Source organism: Thunnus maccoyii, chromosome 10 (assembly GCF_910596095.1).
Source record: "Thunnus maccoyii chromosome 10, fThuMac1.1, whole genome shotgun sequence".
NCBI classification, from domain to species: domain Eukaryota; kingdom Metazoa; phylum Chordata; class Actinopteri; order Scombriformes; family Scombridae; genus Thunnus; species Thunnus maccoyii.
The window spans coordinates 12,023,853-12,046,423 of NC_056542.1; the positions used below are offsets into that span (position 1 = coordinate 12,023,853).

General features: G+C 44.3%; 1 protein-coding gene across 1 annotated transcript in view; it reads left to right on the forward strand.

Moving 5' to 3' along the window:
- Positions 1 to 546: 546 nt before the first annotated feature.
- Positions 547 to 22,571, forward strand: part of LOC121905803 (forkhead box protein O6-like) — a 30,522-nt gene continuing 8,497 nt past the window's right edge. The window contains exon 1 of the mRNA XM_042424326.1: positions 547 to 1,191. Within this exon, the coding sequence (XP_042280260.1) occupies positions 703 to 1,191 (489 nt within the window). The 5' untranslated portion in view covers positions 547 to 702. The remainder of the gene's footprint in view (positions 1,192 to 22,571) is intronic.

Below are 22,571 nucleotides of genomic sequence, written 5' to 3' on the forward strand. Positions count from 1 at the left end.
GACAAGTGGATACGAGATTTGATTGCTGGACTATTTTTTCCTTTATATTTTTTTTCTCAGACTGGGAATTTATCGATTCGTCACATGCGCACGCCTCTTCATTATAATTGCAGACAGTTTTGTGCTGTTCAGGCTGAATGGACTTGAATGTGGCGCTGCCAGCTTAATCCGTGCAGACTGGAAGATTTAATAATTCACGGTAATCACGCATTATCGCCCTGGTGATTTTCCCTCTCTTTTCCCATTCTTCCCGTTGTCTTCTGGAGGATTTATCGACGATGCCTTGCAAATATGCTCCTTATCTGAAATATCATCTGTTGCTGCAACTGGATTGAAAAGCGCCCTATGACTGGCTCTGACACGCGTTTGAGATTGACTGTCTTGGGGTGATGTGGACTGTTAAATGAGAAGCATTTTAATCACCATTTGATATTTTACTCCAGGTAAAATGGACGAAAAATTACTATTACTTTTATTACTTCTCTTATCTTTACACGCGATGCTGTGATTTTTGCTTGTGTTCATCATGATCCTTCTACTCCGCTGAATTCCCTCTTATTGATTTAGACTGTAAGCTTAATAGCCGTGTTACAAGGCGATTTCAACGTGAAGTGATATTGAAGACAGTGGGATACGGGAATCGTGGAGGTATTTCCCTCCCTTGCTCTTCATTTGATTTATTCCGTTTCAACTGAAGGGTAAATGTTGATGATGGAGGACGACGAATTAGACGCTCATCAGGTTGATTCGGATTTCGAGCCGCAAAGCCGGCCTCGCTCATGCACCTGGCCGCTACCTTGCCCGGAGGATTTCCCCGGTGGACACGAGGTCAGCGGGGGTCTTCCACTGGCCAACATCAAGGTGGAACCGGAGGACGTCCCGGCTTGCAGAGCGGGGCTCGTAGGCGGAACGCCGGGAGAGCTGAAGCATCCAGCCGGCGCCCCGGCACCCACAGGCGCGACGCACCCATGCCTGGCTGGCGCGGCGCTCGATGTGACCGGACCGCTGCGCAAAGCCAAATCCTCGCGGCGGAACGCGTGGGGTAACCAGTCCTACGCGGATCTCATTACCCGCGCCATTGAGAGCAGCCCAGAAAAGAGACTCACGCTGTCACAGATATACGACTGGATGGTCCGTTATGTGCCCTATTTCAAGGATAAGGGCGACAGTAATAGCTCAGCTGGCTGGAAGGTAAGGAATAAAATATACATGCCAGCGTGATGGGGTTTGACGTGTTAATCACAGAGTGTCTGGTGATAATATTGAGTATTATTCCTATTCACTAAGCCATTATGATTCTTTCACCCCTCGTGCCATACACATGTCACCCTGGGATTCCGTGTCGGTTACGCATGAATGGTGCCATGCGTTATCTTGTCTTAGTTCATTACTGCCGTCAGTCATTCTAATAGATCATTGATGGCAGAATATAATAGACTGGAGTGGAGTCACTCGCTGTGTGTGTAACAAGGCTCTGCTCATCCCATCTGCAGAGAGTAGCTCATGATGGGCAACAGCGTCCGTAGTAGTGCATGAAATCCCTTCACCAGGAGCAGAAACACAGTGGTTAATGATTTATGTCCATATCTGCTGCGAATAAATGTGGCAGATAAATAGAAGAAAGTGTTCCATGTATTTCTATGAAAGTATGCACTACACATTGCCCTCCACTTATCTTTTTTTTTTTTTAATCCAAGAATCAACACAGACATTTGTAGGAGATCACAGATCAGCTGTCCACAATGTAAATATTCAGAAGGTTGCTCACAACTGACCACAGTCCACCAACCACTGCCTGTCTGGCTGAGAGCCTAGAGTAACCTCCTGGACATCTGCCCATGTTATCAGCCTCTGGTCCCAGCCTCATCTTGTTGCTATTCATTATGGCCATCTGAGGACAGGGAGAAGGGGCAGGGAGATCAGCAGGGCAGCAGTGCTTGTCCTGGTTGTTCACCTTTCCGAGCTCAGACCTTGAGACTAGATGTTAAGTTTTGCATCTGAATATAGACTACCATTTCCCCGGCCATGTGTGAGAAGGTAGAGGCTGTACAGTATAATAGTTCTTTGTGGGTGCCATACCAGTCTTCAGAATCTTGCCCTAGACTCTTAAGGTTCCTGTGAATGACATGATATCTGGGTTTGTATGATATGTTTTTACTACTACTGTTACTGAACAGGATTTAGAGATGACTTCACATTGGCTAGCCATATCTCTTTCCCCGTATAAGCTCATTATTGAACATTTATTTACTGCTAAATTCATCCCATTAAATACAAAGAAATACAGAGTTGGCATTGTCACATAATTCCTACTCATCCAGAACTATCTGGGTGTGTCATTCGCATCATCAATTACAATCAAAGACCTAAGTAATGGCATGTGTCCAACAACTTGCATTCATATTTGAGTCTTTCTGAGGACTCAGTCTGTTGTCAAAACTTGTTGTGTTGCTGTTGCATAACATAAACTCTGTCACCACTTAGACTTACGTCTCCTCTGTTGGCCTCAGGCTTAATCACAAGCACCTGACTGACACCTTAAGCCTGTCCCATTAAAGTGAACTGTGCTAAGGTGTGTCTCCAGGTAGACTTAGTTCCATTAGGCCCTGCACTCGCAACAAGAGGTAACTTCTTAAACCACAGGGCCACTTTATCTTGAGCGCCCAAGTCTCAGTCTGCTATTTATGAAACTGCAAATTAGGGGGTTTGACAGTGGCAGTCTGAGGTCCTGGGCTATTTCAGGCCACAGGCGAGACATGGGGCCCATTCCAGGTAATGACGGGGGATTAGGTAAGTCGTTTAAAGCAGGCAGCCATAATGTCAGTAACAGGGCTGACCTGGTTTCGGCTGAGACAATGTGGTAATGTAAACACACTTGGGACACATGTGTAGCTTATATACAGGAATCAAACAAACAGCAAATGGAAAAATCACTCCTCAACAGCATACATGTATTTACAGTAGAGCTTTAATGCATGATGCAACTGCCTAGCTTGGCCTTTGCAATAACTGTTTTCAACTTTTTTAGTAAACTTGGGTCATTAAATAAGAATCCCATTTGAATTAGCAGGGTTTTGAATACATAATGAAGCCCTATAGAGTTTTTTTTATTAGGGGTGTGATCATTAAATCTTAATTTTTGCATACTGTGGCAAGCCATTTTTTTCAGTGCATGACAAGACATTTACATGCATATTATTTCATTAAGATTGTCATGGAATAAAGAGGGTGTGGACACATGAAAACATCCGTTTGACAAGAGATTAATGATAGAATTGCATGTGTAAACTCAGCTTCTAAGAGCAAGTTTGACAAGGTTAGCATAAAGTCACATGTTCAGATTCAGTCCACCAACCCAGGTCCTGAAATCATCCTACCCCACCTCCCTCCCCTCACAAGCACACAAAACAGGTGCACTTCCATCCATGTAATTTTACAATCATATCAGGCAATTATATTTGACAGCAGCATTTGTGAGTTGGAAAACACTACTCGTATCATCCTCTACATTTTCAACTCAATCAACAATATCATCTGCGAGCAAAGCATTTGATGCAAAGCAGCCTGCTTTTTTCTGTTGTGGAAGGGAAATAAAAAATATATAAAAGAATTGTTGGTAAGCTGCTGATGAAACGAAATGAAATTAAGTGCTATAGGTTGGCTGTCTGCGTAGGAGGCAGGCAGGCTAGGGGGGGTTGGGGGGGGACTTGGTGGTGGTGGTGGTGGGCGGGGGATGACCAACTAAAAGAAAAGGAACCTCTTTAGACAGTTTATCAAACCTGGACAATATGTAGCGGCTCTAGGAAAATAATCTTCAAACAGAGATTGTGTGTTGTAAGTCATGCTGCCATGACTCGTATGGGAAAGGATGTGAAGCTGGCTCGATCATGAGTACTAGACAGCCAGTACACCTAGACAGTACCATTAAGCTCCTATAAATACCTAATGGCTTCTGACTTCTAGGAAGGCTGCAGTATTCTGAGGTCATGGCTTCCTAATCATCTCCTTACTGGAGGGAGGTTACGGAGAATTGTGCACTTGTGAACCCTCTTACACTTTCCACCGGGGTGCAAGTCACTACCGCAGCATAGATTAGCTGTAACTTCATTGGCCTTTATTTTCCGACCCAGAAATTTGCAGGATTCTAAACTGAAGTTAGAGACTGATTCTGAAGCCCTGTGTGCATGGTTATGTTTTATGTCTTTATGGCTGATTATATCTGAGTGCGAGCATCCACAGGCGCATGTGGATGCATACTGCATTTGTGCATGGGAGAAGCACATGTCAATTGCAACAAAGCGTCAGGGTTGGTAGTGTTGTGTGTGTGTGTGTGTATGTGTGTCTTTGTGGGGGCAAGAACAGGGGGAGGGGCTGTCTACTTCTATAGGCGTGTGTGTTTGGGGCCGCTGATTGGTCTGACAGCGTGTCACTGCGGAGAATGGTGCATAGTCTAGCTCCTGACTTCCTAATGCCTCTAATGGTGGGGTTTACAGGGAACTCGGTATGGGGATTGCCCTGTAGGCGCCCAGAAGTTCATTAACTTCAAGGGTGTCAGAAGATAATGCCATTGTTATGCTTTGGGGGAGGGGGTTGCTTTAGTGTTTATGTCAGCCTGGATGCAAAAAATATTTAATCATGTAAATAAATAGTGTGTAATGAATGCATCTAAGATACCCTCACGTTATATTTTGGGTACATGCAATTGCTGCTACAGTGCATCCATATTGTGTATGTTTCAGCCTGCCTACATGTAGTTTCCCCCCTGTCTGTGTTTGCAGCGCAGGGGTTTTTCTAGTGAGATGCCAGGGGATTGCACAGCAGGTCGGTAAGGGTGCCAGGCAGTCACCCAGACACTTTAATCCAGAACGACTAGACTGTTTTTAAAGTGTCTTTAGGTGGTGGTCTGTGCAGGGGCTAGCAGGTTAAGGGGTCATGGGGTTTCCTTTAGTGGCAGAAATCAGACAAATGAGAAGCTCAAAAAAAAGAGAGAGAAATGTGACAAGATTTTGACAGTTACTGGAGGGCGGTGAAAAGGAAAGACCACCTGTATGTGAAAAGATGAAGAGAAAGACTGTGTAGTCTTATCTTCTGTAAAGGCACATAACCCCTGTCTCCACAGGCAGTAGTATTTATAACAGGGCTGGATCATATCGCTTTATCTAATTGATTTATAGGTAAAGAGATAGACAGACTCTCGTAATCCTGTCACTATGCACAGGCAGCTGCAGCAGAGAGACACTTGGCAAATATGAAGGATATGAATGTCAAATGTGCAGCAGAGAGTGTGTTTGACAGGAGCTTAGCATGAAGTGGAGAGACTTGAAACTTTCAGAGTGTGTAGAGTTGCGTGCATGTGTCTGCTGTGCGGGTACAGGAATGCGTACGTGCATGCTTGTGCCTTTTGATGATGGTCGGGGAGTCTGGAGAGACTGGAAACTATCCTAGACTTCAGCTGATTCATATTTTATCCTCCGTCTTGGCTCAGGGGAGCAGAGTAATTTGAGAGTGCGACAGACAGACACACACTCACACACACACACACACACACACACACACACACATTCGCAAAATGAGAGCATATGATGCATGCTGGACAGATTTATGGTGTAGGATTATGAGCACCTTACATCTCCCCTTGGCTCCTGCAGCCGGAGCCAGGTTGGGTTCAGGCAGTATATTCAGGTTGAGCCGGGCGTCTGATGCCAAGAAGCCCGTTCTCACTGCCTTTTCCCCCTGCAGCCTTCAGGCAGCCGTGGCAGTTCATTTCTCACTGAAAATGATTAATGTACATGCAAATTACCAAAGCATGGGCACGCATTCAAATATGGGAGACAGCAATCAGGAGACAGTAATATGAAAAACAATATAATTTTGCCTTTGATATTACTTCGCTCTCTCTTATCACTCCATCTAGCAGACAGCCATGTTATCTCTTTTATCTCTCTGCTTTTCTGTTTCTCTCCTTCCATCTATCTATCCATTAGACATTCTATACATTCTTTCTGTCTTAGTGGTTTTTGTCACAAGGGCCAATTGAGGTAAGGAGTATTTCTCGGAGGAGCTATGGCGTCAGGATTTTGAGCTTTAGCAGTCTCCTGCCAGTGATCTATACTGCCTTAAGCAGCGTGCCTCCTCTTATCTAAGGGAAATCTCATATCTCACATTATCTCAGAGATAATAGGATAACAATGCTGGATTTTCCCCAGCTCGACGACTCTCAGCTAGTGGGTCTTTTGGAGCAGAATACAAGGGGATGAGATTGTCAAGTTCTCAATTCGACAGGGTTGAACTAATTTGGATGTTCTTCTCAGCTGAACTGAACTTCAGCTGTTGAAGCATTTCTTACCAAGCCTATTACCCATGGCTCTGCATTTTCTTTCTTTTTTTTTTTTTTTTTACAGCAGTTTGGTGACATTTCTCAGAATATTAAATACACTTCTCAGTTCATTTTTCTCCTAAACTGAAGAAGCATAGTGAGGCATAGAGAAATTGTCATTCTTTTCCCATTGCACTATTTAGGGTGATGGTTTCCACTATTGCCTCTAGCTCAGGCACACACATTTGCACGAAACACACAACACACTTGTGCCTCTTCAAACCACCCATGGAGGAACACTCTGTTCTTGGGTGGGGTAAACCAATTTTTTTTGGGAGAGGAGGGGGCTGACAGAGAGCGGAAGCGACTTTCTGTGGTGCTGTTTTGCTGTCTGATTTGTTTTGAAACCTGTCTGACTCGCGGCGATTGGCTCATATGGAAGGCGTGGCTCTGTTTGGTAAGCGCCCGCGGATTTTTTGGCAAAACCGTTTACAGCTGCAGGAACAGAATGTGGTGTGTGTTTCTCTCTGAGGCTGTGTGTGAAGTTTGATGTCATGGAGATTTGATGTGAGGAGGTTGGGGAGACGGGGGGGGGGGGGGGGGTTGGGTGGCAGCCTTGAGTGTTACACCAGTGCTGGATGATTAGAACACATCTCTTTTTATTTCCAGGGAATGGGTTATGAAATTGGGGAGGAGGGGAGGGAACAGAGAGAGGTCTTCTTCTGTTGCGGGGTCTATATGCCATGCTAGTGCTGCTGGACACACTCTGGGCATATACTCACAACATCCACAGTTCAATAAAATAGGAATAAAAGTCACTGTGTTCCTGCTCCGTTGCCCTCCAGCAACACTATTGACACCAGTAAAAATAGGATGCAGTTTGTCCCTGTGACTTGCAGTGAGACTAATAAAAAATGCTTATATTCTGCTAGTTTAGAGGGTTTGCTGAACCAGAATACAGGGAGGACCCACAGATGTCTCAATAGTAGTATTACTCCTAGAATAAAGTATTTTTCATTAATGACCATAAATACTTTCCAAAATGACTAATTCGCAATAAATGACTCATCGTCTAATAACTAGCTCACATCTCAAAAATGAAATACCTCAGTATGCTGTCTCCTAATGTAATGTGGTTAAGAAGATGCCAATTGTTATTACACAGGCTTGATCAGTGGAGTAGGTTGAATGGACAGGATTCACACATCAAAAGGCATTCTTCATATTCAATCAAATGCCATGATGAAGTAGCTTATTCAAAGACATAGAAAAGTCTGTCAGTTCCAATCTGATGTTATTTTGTTCCAGAGAAATGTTGTTTGTATTAAAAATGTCGCAAATAGCTTTGGATATTCACTTCAGCGTGTGAATAATATGTGTTAGCCCTTGTGGTGCTGGAAATTTCAGTCTCCATGTGTAGCGGCATGCTTGTTGCTCATCTGTGTCAATGTGCATAATGTGTGATTGTCATCATGTATGTGTGCGTGTGTGTGTGCTTCTTAGTGTAATGCATGTATTTCTCTCCTTTCTCCTTGTGTGAATGAATGTGTGTATCTGTGTGTGTGTGCATTTGGGTGTGTTGGGGGGGGTTGATGGGCTCAGTGGGAGCCCGGGTCCCAAGGGAACAGCTCTCGTTAATAATTCAGACGAGGCTCATTATCAAGGCAGCGCAGATTTCTCCCTGATTCCACCTTAATTGCAGGCAGGCTGCTCCACTCAGGCAGGCGGTAGTCATGCTGGGTCGACTCTCTCTGTCTCTTTCTTTACCACTACAGGGCCTGCTCTACTCCACTATGTTCTGCTCCGTCTCTAGTACTCACCCCCTATCACAGAGAGATGGCCTCAGGCTAGCCTACTCCATATTAGCATACACCTTAATAGCCGTAATGTACTATGAACAAGCTATTTTTATTTGTACTTAAAGATGTGCACTGTTTGGGCATTGCTAAGGAATGTTTCCTTTTGTTGGCCAACAAAGATGCAATCTGCAGGATGTTGTGGTAGGTTGTAGAGCTGAAAGAATAAGTTGATTAACAGCAGATAATCAATCATCAACAATTTTGATTATCATTTATCGTTTCAGTCATGTATCAGGGATAAATGCCAAACATATGCTGTTTCCAGCAATATGAAATTTTGCTGCTTTTCTCTGTTTTCATATCCTTATAAATTGAATATCTTTGCATTTTGGACTGTTGTTCAGACAAAAGCCATTTCAAGATGTCATTTTGGGCTCCTTCAAAGTTTTCTGACATTTTATAGACTAAATAAAACATAATGATTAATCATACATAAGTGACAGATTAACTAATAAAGAAAATAATCATTTGTTGCAGCCCTAGTAGGCTGTATGATTTATGGTTCATTATGATTGAAGTATCATTTGTTTACTTACAGATCCATCTCAAACACAAGTCATATAATGCCTTATGATGCACACTACACAAAGCCTAATGTGTTTTTCTTTGGTTATATGCTTTGTGAAGTATTATAATGGCGGGTTTATCCTTGAAATAGCCTATAGCATATTATCATACTGATGACACTATAGAACGTGTGTTGCCATGACTGATATCAGGCTACAATAATGCTCCTCTTCATGCCCATCTATAGGCTTATGAAATGTATCTTGTCTTCATAATTTACTCTGACTGATGGGTTTCCATTCAGTCCATTCAGTGAAGCCCCGCCAAGAGAGCAACATAATGGGCCTGATCTTGTCATACATGTATATGAATATTTCAAATCAAGCCATTGTAACTAGATGGGGGCTTTAGATAAACAACACAGATGCTTCTTCCTCTTTGCTCTCGCTATAAGATGAAATGTGCTCCAAGCTGTATTTCTCTCTCCCACAAATCACAGTGCCCATATTTCCTAATTCAATTTTTCTCTGCGTTGGATATTTCTTCTTGTATGCAAGCGATTGATGGTCGTGTGCATGTGCATGTGTGTAAATGTGTGTGTTTACGTGCACGCATATTGCCGTGTCTGTCCCTGAGAAAGGGATGATGTATGCCGAGCTAAACGGTCTATTTCACAATGCTCCATCTCCGGACCTTTTCCTGGCAGCCACGTGCTGGGTCTCTTGCACCTCTCAGCCTGTCCATCAAGCCCCTGTCACGAGCTAGAGGATTGTGGGAGGGGAAAGGACAGCGTATAAGGGCCGTCGATCAGTTTACCTGAGCTTGGCGGTCCTGGCGAGTGATGGAGGGAGCCGCCTCACAAAGGGAAATGTAGTTAACGTTGACTGATCGGAGCAGGTGGGCAGAAAAAGGAGGGCAGCGGAGAGGAGGGGTAGCAAGAGTTATGTTCAAGAAAGATGCTTGTTATGCTAATGGTTGGTGGATATGCTGCGGCTGAACCACGCATCTGTGGCTGATGGACGTGGCTACAGAGGTCACCTCGGGTAGCGGCTGGTGAGGAACCAGCGTTGGACCCTGCTGAGCTGTAATGTCAGCTCACCTGACATTACAGCTCAGCAGCAAGGCAGAGGAAACTGCCTTGGAAAGAAATCACTGAACATGTGTGGGTGTGTCTGGGCATGTATATCTGTAAGGCAACCCATGTGTGAGTCAATCTGTGTGGGAGCCAACATGTGTGTGGGGAGGTTACAGGATTTAGGGGAGGTTGTTGGGTTATGAGGTGACTGTGAGACCAGCTGGGATTGGGGTGTGGGGGGAGGGGGGGGGGGGGGGGGGGGGTTTCTGAGGGGAGGTATGGTCAGGCAGTGGGTAGGGGGTGGCGGGGTATAATTCTTCCCTTCCCAATTGGATTTGTATGTCAGTGGCATGAATCTGGGTCAGGACACTGGGTCCGGTATTTAGTATGCTGACCGTGTGAGGTCTGAACGCCGATTCTGCTCATAGCCCTGAATGAACCCAGCACGTCTGCCTCACTCTGTCCCCGACTGTTTCCTCTCCCCTTTTCTGTCTTTCTCTCAGACCCTCTTTTCATCTCTGCCTCTTCCCCCTCTTTCTCCTTCTCCCTGTGCAGAGAGTCTTTTTCTATCCCCTCTCCTCTGTCTCTCTGCCTTTTTTCTTTCCGTACCCCAGGCTTTTTTTTCATCTCCTACCCTTCTTTCTCGTGCTCTCTTTTTCACTGTCAGTCACTCACGGCCTTCTCTTCTCTCCTCACTTGTTCTATTTCACACTCTCAGTCCTCCCCACAAAGTAGCCTTTTTATCACTCATTTCCCTCTTCCCTCGCTCATTTCTCCTGCTCCTTTCATGTGCTTTTGAAATCCCCTTTTCATCTTTAGCTCTCTCTCTCTCTCTCTCGCCTGCTCTCTCCCTCACACACATACACACACACACACACTGGCTCATTCAGTCATTCTTTTATTATCCCAAAACTAAAGTGATAAATGGCTCTCTTTCTTCTCCGTAAATGTCACTCGGGGAATTGTCTCTGCTCATTGATTGACTGGAGTAGAAGGATGGCCACACATGCACATGTGCCAGTTGTGCACACGGGCAAAAAAAAGAGAAAGAAAGAAGAAGAGAGAGACGGGGAAATGATATATCATTAGAAGTACAGCTTGGCTGGGACTGCGGCCGTCAGGGTTAACATCTGGCCCACAGGTCCAGCTTTCTCTAAGAGGTTGATGCATCATTTGAAGAACCTGTGTGGTTGCTTTATAATGAAGCATCAATTCTCAACAGGACTTGGCATTCGCAGGAGTGCTGGGAAGCTGGAGCTCGACAAGGGATCAATCACAGTTAAACAATTTGAGCTGGCAAGCCGGGCCGGTCTTCCCATTCTTTTCTTTCTTAAGTGACGTGACACAGAATGCATAAGTGTTATTCCCAATTTGATCATTTGGCTTCAGCTTATCCTTAACTGTCAGAAAAGTGCTGTCCAAGGAGAAAGGCATCTGAGCCATTGTTCAGACCAGATTGTGTGTTAAATATCTGTGTGTGTGTATAAGTAAGTAGGGGTTAATAATTCTCAGTCATTTTCTTAATGTCTCATTCACCCCGCCTTAGGCACTGGAGCTTGATAAAGGTCAAGACTACTGGTGGTTGCATGTCGTCTTCCCTTAATTCATTCTCCCCACTGCACAGCAGGGAGAGGGGGACCAAGAAGAAAGGAAAGTCCACAGCCAGCCAGCAATGACGCTGATCCGCATGTCTTCATTCTCAGAACCAGGATAAAGAGATTTAATAAGTAGAGAATGGGGAGACAGGGGCTGGCCGGCTGGCTGGCTCAGTCAATGAAGAGGGGATGAAAATATTAAATTGATAGACAGACAGAGATAGAAAGACACGGAGAGGGAAGTGAGGAAAATGGAGAGCGAGAGAAAGAGAGCTAGAATAGTGGAGAGTAGATTATAGGGCTTCCAAGCAGGACTGGAAGCCAGACTTGGCTGCACTTCAGCTACACTCTGCACACTTCAGCTCAAGTGTGCGTCCATTAGTGCACTCCCATTGCACTCAGAAAGCCATGCACTCTGGGATGCAACACACACACACACACACACACATAGACACATGCACACACAATTTCTTATACTGTTCATACATGCAAAGCCCCACAGACATAGAGTACAGTTAGCTCGGTAGCTCTGCCCTCACACACATTTACCCAAAAAAGCTACACTGACCTAGTCTCGCTCCGTCTCTCCCTCCCTCCCACCCTCCCTCCCTCTCACTTTCTCACTCACACACACACATTCACGATCTCTTCACTAGCCACCAGATTGCTTCCTGTCAAAATAAATAATTAAATGCATGCAATAACAGCTTCCGAAAAAAGATCCCTCAATTAGTGCAAAATGGGTAAATGGTGTGGGGTAGGGGCTGCGGGGGGAGTGGTATTTCGGGAACACACACACACACACACACACACACACACACAGACACACACACACACACAATCTATTACATAAGGCAAATCATGACCCAAGAAGGTTTTTACGCAGTTGTGCAACGGTAATTTGCCCCCTCCCCTTTAGCAATCAGCTTAGCGAAGTCTTTTCTCAAATCCTTACAAGTGATCCATGCCCAAAGACTGGCCGGGGAGAGATCCAGATGAGTGGCAAGGAGGTGCAAGAGAGGAGCCGAAGGGATGCTGCCGGGGTCAAGGCTGTGTGTGTGTGTGTGTGAGAGAAAGTGAGTGTGTTTGTGTATTTCTGGGGCTGTCTATGTGTGTCTGGAATAGTGATTAGGAAAAGGTTGTACTAATGCGAGGGAGTTTGTGTGTGTGCGTGAGGGAGAGAGAGGGAGAGAGATGCTTAGCAAAATGTTGATGTTTGCCATGAGGAATGTATCTTTGTGTGAGCATGAGAGGAATGACAGAGGGCAGAGAGGGATGAGATTGTGACATTACCTGGCAGTGATGTGAGTTGGAACTGTTGAATGGATATGTGTTAGGGATTTACATGGTTGTGAGCTTTGTTTGGTCATAAATATTGTTAATCACATTAAAATAACCCAATCCCCTCATGGAAGTACATTTAAGATTTAGTTTTATTTTTGATTAATCTTTTTTAATAACAATTATAAATGAACTGTTTTGTCTATTCAATGTCCAAATGACCATTGTTAGCTTACAAATACCAATGTGTTTTTTAAATGGGTTATTTTATCAGAATTTATTTTTTGCCTTAATTTGATTAAACAAGACTTAGTCTACAGCAATGCTTGTAACTCTATAAGGCTGTACTTAGGCACAATGGTGCTTTGAGCTAAAACGCTAATGTCAGCATGCTAACATGTTCACAGTGACAATGCTAAAATGCTGATGTTTGGCAAGTATAATGTCTTAGTTAAGCATGTTAGCATGCTAACAACTAGTTTTAAAGACAAAATACAGCTGAGGCTTATGGATATGTCATTAGATTGGCTGATCATAAACCCAAAGTAGTGGTCAAATTAAAGAAAAGTTAAGGGATCATTAAAGTCAGTAGGATTCATCCTCTGGGGACCGTGAGCATCTGTACAAAATTTCATGGCAATTCCTCCAATGGTGAGATATTTTGGTCGGACGGACCAAAGTGGTCCAACATTGCCATTCAGCGATGCTTCTAGTGTGCCTAAAACTCAACTGATTTGTAATTATATGACATAAACTACAGATGCGAATACTCACATTGGAGAAGCTGGAACTTGCCAATGTTTGGCATTTTATAATAATCAATTGTTAAAATTGTTTTCAACTAATTTTCTCTTGATCAACTAATTGACTTATCAATTATTGCCTTGTAGCTGTAACACTGTCATCTATTGCACCTGGTTGGTCACATGTTCCCTGTGCAAATGCTCACATGCCAGTTTTATTTCTGACTTCATGCCATCCAAAACCTTCAGTCTTTCAACAGAAAAAGGTATCTGGCCAAATTGCATCACTTAACTTCATGATATCACTGCACTTTTGTCATCGGCATGCCATAATGCTAAACTACACTCACAGCAGGTGCCAGAACCAAGCTCACAAATGTTTCACTGGGACAAATGTATTACAGACTAGACCTAATCTGTGTATAATAAATGCAATGACAGTAAAGCAAACAGATGGATCCTGAACCTGGAAACCCACTGAGTAAGCAAACTAGGGGAGAATTAGCACTTGTGCTAACACAGCTAGCTTTGTAGAGCCCGTTCTGTTTGTTAAATGTCAGGCATGTTGATTCTGGTATTCAGCAGAGGGCATCTCAGCTCAGGTCACAGACCTGGAGGGATAGAGGGAGATCAGAGGGATCGCTCTGACTAAAGAGAGTGAGTGAGTGATAGAGAGAGAGGTGGATGAACGACTGTGGACATGAAGCATGCAGACACCAAAGTGTCAGATTAATGGATGGGCTGATGAGCAAATGTACAAATGAATAAGCTGATGGGTGAAGGGGTGAAAGGCTGGCACGAACAACTGCAGGGGATGTAGTGCTGGGATGGAATGAGGAGTGAAGGGAAAAGAAGTGAAAAGAGCTTATGTCTCACATGTGTAGAACAGTTGTTTCACCTTGCTGCGGTTAAGAGCAGGTCAAGTAGCAATGATGCTTAGTGCAAGGAGAAGATCGGCTGTGCGATGCAGAGTGGAGGAAAATGGGAGCAATGGGCTGAAATGGAAAGATGTAAGTGAAGAAGGAAAGTAGGATGGATAAATCTGGAGCTGGGGAAATGAAAAGCTGCAACGCACTGTGCTTAAGTGAGGGCACAGCATGAGAGATATGGGGAGGGACAGAGAGGGTCAATCAGAGATGCAGGGTGAAAGGGGTAAGATGGATGGAGGGAGGGAGAGTGACAGAGGGGAGAAAATGACAGAGGAGGGGGCCACGCTGGGGTCTTTGCGGTGGGGCGATTGCGTGACTGAGAGGAAAGTGCACTGCCGTGTGTGTAATGCTCTCAAGACGGATATTAAGACGCGCTGCCCGACTCACACAGTCACTGCCCCTCTCTCCCCTTTTCTCCTTTACTCTCCTCCATTCTGCTCCCTCTCTTGCTCTCTCCATCTCCACTAATGATCCTCGCGTCCTGCCACACTGCCGGGCTGAGTGATGCCCACTGACAGTCGCACTCAGGCGGAAACGCTGCAGCCCCCATCCAGGAGTGCTGTGACACACACACACACACACACACACATACACAACATACAGAGGTGTAGCACTTTCTTACATACATGTATCAGCTCATGCAAAGCTGCTGACAGATGTGTATTTGTGTGTGACCATCACACTTTCTGCTCACACAGAACCCCTCAGTGGTGCTCACAGTCAGGCACTTACTGTAAATATGCCTCCATCCAGCTGCATCTGTCTTCAGGAATTTTCATGTGATGGAAAGACAGGCGGCATTTAGGTGATCACAGAGTACAGCTAGCTCGTTAATAATGCTACCAGTCTCTCTTTTGGCCTGCGAGCATGATGACAAATAATTATGCAAAAGCGAACATAGTGAAGATCTTGAGAAGATGTAGAATTTAAGTACTGTTCACTATTTAAGCAAAATGGTTTGTACAGAAATAGTGGCCCACTACTTTAGTCCACAGTGATAAATTAATTGAAGTATACTGTTGGCATCAGAGTGAAATTGTGGATTTCGCTTGAACCCCTTCAAGTGCATTGAGCATCACCAATTTTTTGTCTACTCACAGGTCATTTTTTAAAGTTATTGTCTATTGTTGTGGCACAAATGCATGGAAGTATCTTATTGACATGGCATCTGTAGGTAAGAAGAAGAATTTTTTGGTAGTTGTACCGTCACTTTTTTGATATTTTTTTGGCAAAAGCATTGCTTTTGGCTGATCTTGATTACAGTGGTCCCATATAGGCAAACTGAGAAGATGACGAACTAGACTTGTCCAGAAGCTGATGTTGGATGTAAACCCCCACTTCTTGAAAATGTAAATGAACTTGCACCTGCAAAAAATTACTCTTGTCCCACTTGATTTTCATTTTATGGAATTGCTTCATTTCAGTGTTGTCAGATGGCAACCTGGCACAACCTAGCTAGTTAGCAACAGTTAGAGTGACAGCTGTAGCTTGTGTTTTTAGCGATTAGTTGACATTTTGGGAAATATGCTTATTCGCTTTCTTGATGAGAGTTAGGTAAAAAGGTCAACACCAACACTGTGTGTCCAGAAAATATAAAGCTATAGCAAGTAGCTGGTTAGCTTAGCTTAGCATAATGACTGGAAACTGGGGCTAAAAGCTAACCTCGCTTTTTCAAAGGTGACAGAATCTGCCTACCAGCACCTCTAAAGCTCGGTAATTAACATGTTGTATCTTGTTTGTTAAATCAGTACACAAACTGATGTGTAAAAACAAATTGTGCTTGATTGATTGATTCTGGTTGCCAGAGACTTCAGAAAGTCGCTTCTCCCAGCCAAGAAATAGTCAGGGACATAACCTGTTTCCAGTCTTTCTGCTAAGCTAAGCTAACCGGATGCTGGCTGTAGCCTTATATTTACCAGACAAGTATAGAGTGAGTGTTATCAATCTTCTCATCTCATCTTGTCAAATTGATGGTAAAACTTTTAATAGCCAACAGGTACACAATCAATTTGCAATTTATGTTTAGTATGAACATTTTTAGGTTTTGTCTGACATGTTGATTTAAAATGGAAGCATTACTATTCTCTGAAAACACAGGAAAAGGTTGTCTACATACAGCCAAACATGGTATCTTATTAGGAAGCCTTCTGTTTATGGTTGGTAAATATTAATTTGAAATATGACTTACTCTTATGGTTTCCTCCATACATCATCATTTTTCATACCAAGAAAACCTCTTCCCATCATTTTCCATTCCCATATTGTGAGCTACCTTCCATTTTCCCGCCTTAATCCAACCGATCCAAGCCAAGGCCCCGATCCTGACTGCAGAGGAGAGGTTAGGAATTAGGTCACAGCATCTCACTCCTCTAATTAGATGCTGAGAGTGTATGCATGTCGGTGCATGTGTGTGTGTGTGTGTGCCTGTCTGTGTGTGTGTGTCTGCGTATGCGTCCGCACGCTGGGTTCACTTAATCCGTAGGTGGCCTCTATGGTAATAGAGAGTCCTGGGAAGACGCGTTAACCCGCATTTCTGTTACTCTCCACATGGTATCTCAATAATGTTTCTGACGTCAATGAATACATGAGCCAACTTAAAATGATGATGAGGAGACCAGTCAATGATGAAGATGGAGGTATTCTGAAGTAAAAAGCATCTCAGGGGTGAAAGAACAGGTTAGATTCAGCCATAAACTATGCATGTGAAGCTTTAACATTCCTGAAGAACAACCTCTGGTTGAGAGGGTGCTTTGGCCTACACTCCCTGTGATGCAAGTGAGTTAGGATTCACCCCATCAGTGAGATGTAACTGTTAAACTTCACTGTGGAAGTAAATGGCATTTAAGGTGAAAGAGCTCTTCACCTTGCTCTTCAGAGCCCTGCGGATTTGTTCCACCTTCTTTCTGAGATGTATCCATGTAGGGGGTGAGGAAAGACATACCTGCTTCTGCAGTTTTAATGTCTACTCGTGTTTTTGTTTATCTCAGGATGCGTATGTGCGTTAACACGATGAAGAAACTGTCGTGTTCATAAAAAGCCTGCGTGAGTCATTTTGAAGTTTTATCCCCTGAAATCTTTTGTACATCAGCTCAGCGGGGTATGAGTGCAAAGGGCAAGGGGGTAAACAATCGGCATGCACTCAGAGGAGGGAGAAGGGATCATAGAATTTTTTTTTAATGTGTGTGTGTGTGTGTGTGTGTGTCTGTGCAGGCATGCGAGCATGAGCGAGACTGTGAGTGTGTGTGTGTGTGTGTGTGGGAGAGGGAGTAAAAGAAAGAAAGAGTATCGCAGGGTTAGTCTTAATTAAGTTTTCAGGAGGCTCTTAAAAGGTCATGGCATGCCTCTGCACCCCCTTACAACCACCCCCACCACTACTACCACGCCCCGCCGAAATTTCACTTTCCCCCTTCCCTACATCCCTCCCTCCCTCCCTCACCTCCCCGTTGCGATCTATCCAGTCATCAGCCCCCCATCTGTGCACATTAGCCATTCATGAACACACTCATTAGGGTGGGAGTTTGAAGCGATTGTGTTCACTAGTCTGCGGCTGGAGCGTGGCGATTAATATTTCAGCATCTCCCGTCGAGGAGCTGAGAGCAAGTTTGGCCCTGTTAGGCTAGAGAGAGAGAAAGAGAGAACAACGAGAGGGAGAGCTTCCCCCCTCCCTCTCTCGCCCAACCCCAACAAACCTTTCTCCTCCTCCTCCCCCCTCTGCCCCTCTCAGACAGTCTTCACAACTTAAAGTATGTTTCCCCCTATTTCCATTTATTGCATACACATTAATACACATTTTTGCCTCCACCGTCCCCCCCACATACACATGCACACACACTCGACCCTAACTCAAACTGACTTAATTGGGCTCTTTTTGTTTCAGGAAATGGAGAGAGAAGGGGATCATCTCCTCATTCCTTTCAGTTGGACAGGAGTGTCTTGCTCTCTAGATTCTTCACTTTCTCTCCTTGTCCCTCTTATGAGCTTGAATTGAATCGGTCAAGCTTGAGTCGGGGGTGGAGAGGTGTAGTGGGTGGTGGGTGTTGTTCTTCACTGTATAACAGGGTTCATTCAGACCAAATCTTCCTTGTTTGTACTGTATCCTGGCACTTAAAATATGAGAATTTGAGGCAGCCAGGGGTATCATGGGTTATCAGGCTATCAGTATTTGCAGCACTGCTCCTGAATACAGAAATCACTTTGACCCGACAGGAGTTGAGCTCTCCTCACCTTGATTGCCTTGTTTGTGAGGCTGTCCACAGGATGTCCGCACTAACATGAATTAATTTTCCTCACCATTTGGCTTTCCATCTACACTAAGGCTTTGAGCACTGAAAGTAGATTTAAAAAAAGAAAGCTATGCAAAGTAAATATATATACTGTACTGTACTTGCAATGTGGATAAAGCCTTTTAAAAATGCAGTCACATCATCATCGTCATTTATTCTCTATGCATTATCATATCATCATATCAGATTGATCAAAATTAGTGAGGGTAGTCTGAGTGATTTGGACACTGAAGTTACTCATCTTGTTGATTTCATCCTTATATATGATGTCATGTACACATTAATATAGACGCATTTAAAACCATTGTTCCTCTGATTTACCCTTCAATTTACACCTGTGAATAGCTAAATCTGCAAATTGTGATTGATGGTCATGAATGACAACTGCTAACTAAGATCAATGCTATTTCCAGGGATGCTGCACTGAGATGAAACCAACCACACTGTGTGATCAGCTATATATATATATATATTTATTGATTTAAATTAACACATAAAACTTTTAATCACTGAGAGATTTGGAAGAGAAGAGGAGGTAGTGTGGCCATGCTTGCAAAAGGCTGGAAAACTGTCAATCAAAAACCCCTAATAAAAAACAGTTTTTCTTTTGCTTTGACATTTCAGCGTGGATGGTAAACTTTTAGAAAACAATCTGGAAATGCAAATTGAGTAACATTTAACACATCAACAGAATTGTTTCAAATTTGCGTGCATGGCATAAGAGAAAAAATGTAATCACAAATGGTAAAACAGCTTGCAGCATATTCTAAAATAACCTCACAGGCTATACGGAGGAATGGTTGCTGTATTGCACTTTGTTGTACAATTGCATTCCGTACTGAAAATGCTTATGCACAATATACTATATATGTATGTATGGTTGTACAGTGCTATTCTATGGTTTGAAGGATAAAGGCTGTCGCTGAAGGTCAAGGTTGGTTAGGGGGAGCCATGGTTACAGAGAGAATTGCCTCCCTCCATGCAGCCTTATACCTAAGCTTCTGTGATTCAGATCCCTACCACTCTTCCAAGCGGGCCCCCACATTCAAGACCCTCTTTAGACTCTCCTTTGTCCCCCCATCTTCTTTTAGTTCTTCGCCCACCTCTGCCCTCTCAACCCCTCCCCCTGCAGATATATTCAACCCCCCCCCACACACACCTCCCCCCAACTCCGTGCTTTTCATTTTAAGCATGCCACTCTCAATCGTCTTCTCCATATAGGTGTGCGAACAAGTGGGAGTCTATGGGCTGTGCGTGAATAAGTGGAAGTCTGCAGGCTGAAGTGTTGCATGTGGGTAGGTATTCATGGGGAGCAGTGGTTGGTGCGGCGCACACTGATGGCTAATGAAGTTCCTCTGCACCTCATAGCCCTATTAAACCGCTGCCCCCTACCTCTACCCACTTCACCCCCCACCTCTTGCCTTGTTTCTCCCTGAGGGAGAGAGTTGGCAGGGAGCGAGCTGGCTGCTATGGCAACAACAAGGAACCCTCCCTCTCCCACAGGTCTCCTTAGCAACTGGTAGCTTGGCATTGCGGTAATGAGTGTGCCCGGTGTGCCAGGCTTTGTGTCATGTTGGCATGTGTGTTCAATGTACGTGTGTGAGTGAGTGTGTGCATAGGTGTGTGTGTGTGTGTGTGTGTGTGTGTTTCTGTTTGAGCGTGTATATGTGTTTGTTTGGTACAGTTTGCCAATTTAGGTGAGAGTTAAAATGTGTGATGACAAAGAGATGTGGAGGGACTACTTGGTGCAGGTCCAAAAAAATTGTGAGGCTTATTTTATTAAAATGTAACAAAAACTGGCACTTGACTGACTCTACTTATCTTCTCTCTGTCTGGGCGTGTGTGTGTGTGTGTGTGTGTGTGTATGTGTGTATGTGTGTTCTGCAGATGTGTGCCTGTGTTTTAGTGTATTTGTGCATTATTTTTTTCTCCAGAGTGATTGCGGTCATTCTTCTCTGTACTGTGAAATTGAAGCAATTAAAGGGACGATCCAATGAATTTTGCATGCCATGTGCATGGCTGCCTATGAGTTTCCTGCTCTGCTGAAATTAAATTAAACGCTGAGAATGATGTTTATTAAAGTGTGATCAGAGGTGTGCACTGACCTTTAGAATGTGGGAAATGAGATTCTCATTGTTATGAATGAGATTATGTGGAGGCAGAGTGTGAAAAAAGCCTGGGCCTGCATTGATTCCATTGTTGGCCGACAGTTTCTTTGTATATGGCAGAGGGAGGTTTCAATATAATCAAAACCACACTGTGCCTGTTGACTATTAAATGGACTGATACACAAATATAGACACACAGGCGCTCACATAAATGCAGATTGACTTGCGCACACGCAAATCTTGCCGATCTTGTAAAAAGAGCTATAAAAGCCTCTCCAGAAACGTGTTGGTCTTTAACAAAAGCATGGCAAGCCCAGTGGAAAATGTTAGTTTGCTCCCTAGACGAGGTGTGAAGTGCGAGCAGGCGGCCGGCCCCACAGGTGGCCAAGCCCAAGCACCTGTTGTGTGAATCCTCAGTGGGAGGGTGTGAGGTCTGCCTACCTTGCAGGTCCCAGTGGAAAAACCACACCCGTACTATTCTGTGGCACGTGCATATTCATGTGCCCACACCCATTCTGAGGCTCCATTTTGTGCGTGGGTGTCAGACATGATGCCCAGATTGTGTCCCCTTTGCGCCCACCGGAACCACTCAGCTGTCCCTGGCATCAGGTGAGCGGATTTTCCGATCCCCTATCCGGGTCTCAGATGCTCTACTAATCTGTCAGCATCTATTTTTACCCACCAAAGCTGTGGCGGCCCCTCTCTATCCCACACCCTGCCACCCTGATGCCAAACCCTCCTTTGGCGCCAGGGTGGGCATGGCTGATGAGTCGCCAGCCATTGGCTGCAATTAGTGCACAGTCAGGCAGGAATCCCCCACCAACTCCATTACACCCCTCTCCACAGCCACTTCCTGATCTGAGGCCACCAGACACACTACCACACACTTGCTTTCCATTTTAAGCCTTTTCATAAATGGTACTCCTGCAGTGTTGTAGAATAATGGGGTCGAATACAGCGCACCTTTCACAGTGCTTGAATCACTCTACTGTGCAAACTCAGTCTATTCAAGTACAATGGGAGCCTAGGGAATACACATTTGAATCGTACCTGTTCAGATTTGGCGTTGAGATCAAGTGAAAGCTCTGTCTGTAATAGGACAACTATTGGCAAAAAGTCTCTGAGTCACCCAGGCTTGCTTTAGCCTTTCTCTAATGACCCATAAGAAATGAAAGGCTGAGGTTTTTGACTTTTTCCTGACGAGCGTAGTTTTTCAACAAGATATTATAAACGCTGCCAATCGTCAGAGACCCCACAGTGATACTAAGTTAGATACAATTCCTAATCCCAGGTTTATTTCTTTCCCAACAAGGGCTGTAATGTGCCTTGCATGCCAATGCAGTCGTGACCACTGCTGTGGAGGCGATGATGGCATGTGGCAGAGAAGTAACTGTTTCTCACCTCCTAATAAAAGAGACTCCTTTTTAATCTTTTCAATTTGATTGCATTCCAAAAACAGGCCTGTCTGCCCATCTGTCTCTCTTAAAGAAGCCTCCTAAAGGGATTTTAATCATCTGACTCTGAGCTTCTCAGGCAAATAGCTAGGCCGACATCTCTCTCTTTCTCTCTCGCACACTCACTCTCCCTCGCTCTCTATCTCACACACATACACACACAAACAATTTCCAATTTTCTTTCTTGTACTCACTGTCATAGTCTCACTTGTCTTCTCTCACTCTTTGATACACCCTATCGGCTCAGCTCCATTGTGCCATATCTGTGCAGCCATTAGGCCCTTTAGTCCTTCTTCAAGTTCCCCTCAGACACATAAAATTCCCCCAACCCTGTCCCTATTAATCCACATGGTTCTAAATTCTTTATTTCCCTTCAAAGGGACAACGCGAGCCGTGACATCAATCACGGAAAGCGAATATT